At 28.9% G+C, this 3,943-nt stretch overlaps 1 protein-coding gene across 1 annotated transcript; it reads left to right on the top strand.

Moving 5' to 3' along the window:
- Positions 1–1,964: 1,964 nt before the first annotated feature.
- On the top strand, positions 1,965–3,234 carry LOC101490600 (uncharacterized). The gene has a single exon (XM_004517155.4). The coding sequence runs from the start codon at positions 2,222–2,224 to the stop codon at positions 3,011–3,013; it is 792 nt and encodes a 263-aa protein (XP_004517212.1). The 5' UTR covers positions 1,965–2,221; the 3' UTR covers positions 3,014–3,234.
- Positions 3,235–3,943: the final 709 nt, after the last annotated feature.

The raw sequence follows: 3,943 nt of genomic DNA, 5'->3' as shown, positions 1-3,943 counted from the left end.
CCTTTTCATATAATTGATAAATGACAATGTTATAAATAGTAATCTCCGTTCATCTTTAAGTATCGATTTTCAGTAAAAAATTAATAATATCATCAATTATTTGATTGCTAATAATAGCTTTAGTTATTTATTATATAAAAAGACATATATGGAAATAATAAAGGATAAATGCTATTTAAAAATAATAATTTAGAATAGAAAATAATAAAAATCATTGGTTGTTTTGGTATGTGCAAAAACTAAAAAATAATAATTAAAAATGATCAAAGAGAATAATTCATAATTTTTTATTTATATAAAATTAACTACATTTATTTATAAATTAGTATGAAGTTATCAAAGTGATTTATAATTTGATATGAAGAAGAGTAATAGATGATACTACTTACAACGGAGAAAAAAAAGAAACTATATAATTTTTTATACTTTTTAATATATCATTCGTCTCAACATAATAATTGTATTATTCTATATATATATTAAAAAAGTTATAATAAATAAAATATGTCGAGCACAAAACGTGCTAAGAGCAAAAAAATAATACAAAAAATTGAGAAACTACAATTCTTATAGATATTCTTAGTTACAAAATTTAAAAAAGAAATAAAAAATAATGTTTGAAAGAAAAATAATATTTTTACAATTTTAAAGTTTAAATTATACATTTTAAATAATTTTTTTTCTACATTTAAATTCTTAACAAATATATATTCATACTTAATAGTATTTTCTATCTTATAAAGTCAATACACAATAACATCATCCCCAACACCCTCCCATCTGAATCATACTTACTTTATTTAGGACTTAAGAAGAGAAATCTCAAAGTGTATTTGACCACCATTAATTAAAATTGTAGCCAACATTATTTTCTTTTTATATTAAAGTCAACACCAATAAAGATACTTGACATGTTTTGACACTTGATGACCATTAAGTTTCTCTTGCCTAAAAATAATGTGATTCTTGATTTTTAAATAAAACAAATGCACACTAATCAAATAATATTTAAAAATTTACTATATAGTATGAATTACGACAAGATTAAAAAAAGTGGCACAAATATATAGACACAAAATTATATCTCTCAAATAAAACCAAAAAAAGATATTCACAAAAGTATTTTTGAAATTTTTATCAATTTATTTGACACAAAAATCATAACACAAAAAAACATAAATATTGAAAATATGAGAGTTGAAGTGTTCAAGAGTACTCTCCTACACTATGTTTGAAACAAAGAAAAGAAATAGAAAACTTAAGAAGTAAAAGAAAATACACATTTTGAAATCTTTTCTATTATTTAGTTTATCATAAATAGTTAGAGAAGTCGAAGAGTATTTAGTGGATCCACAAACATTATTTCTCTATTTTTGAAAAAAAACGGATCATTTTTTTATTATCTACTTTCAATTTTAATCTTACTTTTTTTTGCTGTCATATCCTGCATTTTGAGATATTTTACATTTTCTTTTGTTTTAACATTCTTTACACAATCAAACTGAAAAAAAAGAAAGTTTTTACCTTTTTTTTTTAACTTTCTCTCAAACCAAACAATTAAAAAATCAACATATTTTTTTTTTACTTTTCACTTTTCTTCCCCTTACATTTTATTTCCTTCCATGTTATTTATAAATCAAACATAACATTAATAAAAATTGAAATACTTTACCATAATGCAACAATAGTAATGTTATCTTTTAAGTGCATATGTGATATTTATACCTATAGTTGAGACCCTAAAAAAACACATACAAACTTCATATTTGAATTTGACGATTATAATTCATTACGAGTATAATTATTATTACATTAATTGTATATATAACTTTAAATATAAATTAAATCAATTTTTTAATTGTCTTACACAAAATTCAACTAAAAATTTAGTCCACAAAAAATTACTCTTTTACTATTTAACTTTTGAGTGTATTTAATGTTCACTACTACTAGTCCATGGAAGTACTTCCCTAACTATTTGAGATCTTACAATAAATGCCATTCATCCATTGACCTTATACAAATGCAATTCGCTCTCTTTTCTCTCAAGTCACAACTGCGAGATACTATAGTTTTACTCATCCTAGAAGAATTATACCTTTTCCATTACATACCAACCAAATTTTTGCAACCTATGATGTTTGTGTTTTCATTTGAAACAACATAGGACAACATAGTTTCACCAACACAAAGTAAATTAAACAATTAATTGTAAACCAAAATGGGTTGTTGCGCTAGTAGTAACAGATCTTCATCTCCAACAACAAAAAACAACGATTGTGAACAATCAAGATCTAGCATTTCACAAGTGAAATCATCAGAAAACAGAGCACCTCCTACTCTTCCTTTGGAAGAAGAAACAGTGAAAGAAGTTTTGTCGGAAACACCCAAATGGAAGAAACCTAGCTTGGTCAATTTTGAAGGTGAAAAGCCACACTGTTTTGTGAAATTCGATAGAGAGAACAAAGTTGAGAAACCGTTCTACAAAGTCGATGAGATCTCTGAAGTTTCCGATGTTTGTAGTTTGAGCGAAAGTGTTTCCACAATCACTGTTGAAGAAGAAGCGCGCCAAAGGGTCAACGGATCTCCCGCTAAAATGCGCAAAAATCGCACCTTGTCCGGTGACAGAAGAGAGTGGACGGCGGGGAAGTCGCCGGTGAGGAGGTCGGAGCAATCTCCGGCTAAAAGGAATGTTGCTTCAGTGAGGAGAGATCAAATGGGAAATGGGGGAATCAGGAACCAGTCTCACCGGCGAGACGCCGGCGAAAATTCCGGCCGCCGATCTAGATCGCCGGCCACCCGCACCGACAATGGATCGACAAGATCAGTCGTGGGTCGGAGCTTATCTGCAAGAAAAATGAACCAATCGCCTGCAAGGGTTAGAACCACCGCGCCGGAGAATGGTGGCCGGAAAATGGAAAATTCAGCAACAATGGAGGGTAAATGGCCATCAACGGCTAATGAGTCGTTGGAAAATCCACTTGTGTCATTGGAATGCTTCATCTTTCTCTAATTGGTAAACTTGATGTTAAATCATAGGTATTAGTTTCTAGTATGAATTAGTAACTCATAAAATGTGTATCTTCTTTAGTCAATTAATAGTGATATCAAGTTTTAATAGTTGTTGAAGTCAAAGGTCAATTTTATGAGACTAAATAGTAATTTTATACCTTGAAATGTAAGTGCATATTTGGAGAAGGTAAAAATTAATTTTAAAGAAATAATTTATATTTATGTGCTTTTTACATTAAAATTATTCCAAATATTTGTCATCACTACAACTTGCCAATCTTGGACCAACCCAATGCAAGGACTACCATAGCTCACTTGTACAATGATGCATAAAAATATACATTGAATTCTAATTCCAAAAAAATGATTGATTTTTTTGATAATTTGAAAACGTAAATTGATATATAAAAATTGAAATTGAAGGCATAGAGAGAGAGAGTGGTTTGGATAGTAGAATACGCAAATGGTGGCAATGGTGAAAAGCAAGTAGAGTGATATCTTTTTCTGGTCTGCGAGTTGATTTCTTCCACTGCAGTGATGGGCAGATTAGGAAAGATTGCGTTTCTGCCATATATGATTCAGTCTGTACCAAATTATTCACCTATGCTACTTTGACAACAGAATTTCATAATAGAGACAAATCATAAAATTAATTGATTAAAGCACCTAAATAGAGATCGTATGAAACTCAAGCTTCCAATTGGAAACTTCGCTTGCTTTTATTTGTTTTCGATTTTAGACATTCCCGTATTATGTAGTTGCTACTTATTTCTTAACTTATAACCGCTTCGTGCGGTTAGAGCAACCCAAATTCAATTTGTAATGTCAATTATTTGATGTCTAATAAACGGCTATGATCCTTTATGATATAAAATTACACGGAAATTTTATGGCGATCAATTTTGTGTTAAATCGTTTTTTTTTTTTTTTT

The sequence above is a fragment of the Cicer arietinum genome, unplaced genomic scaffold (assembly GCF_000331145.2).
Source record: "Cicer arietinum cultivar CDC Frontier isolate Library 1 unplaced genomic scaffold, Cicar.CDCFrontier_v2.0 Ca_scaffold_5649_v2.0, whole genome shotgun sequence".
NCBI lineage: Eukaryota > Viridiplantae > Streptophyta > Magnoliopsida > Fabales > Fabaceae > Cicer > Cicer arietinum.
This window is presented reverse-complemented; position numbering and strand designations above follow the sequence as displayed.

What these genes read in the sequence shown, in the direction of transcription:
- LOC101490600 (XM_004517155.4), top strand. Translation starts at nt 2,222, where the DNA reads ATGGGTTGTTGCGCTAGTAGTAACAGATCTTCATCTCCAACAACAAAA.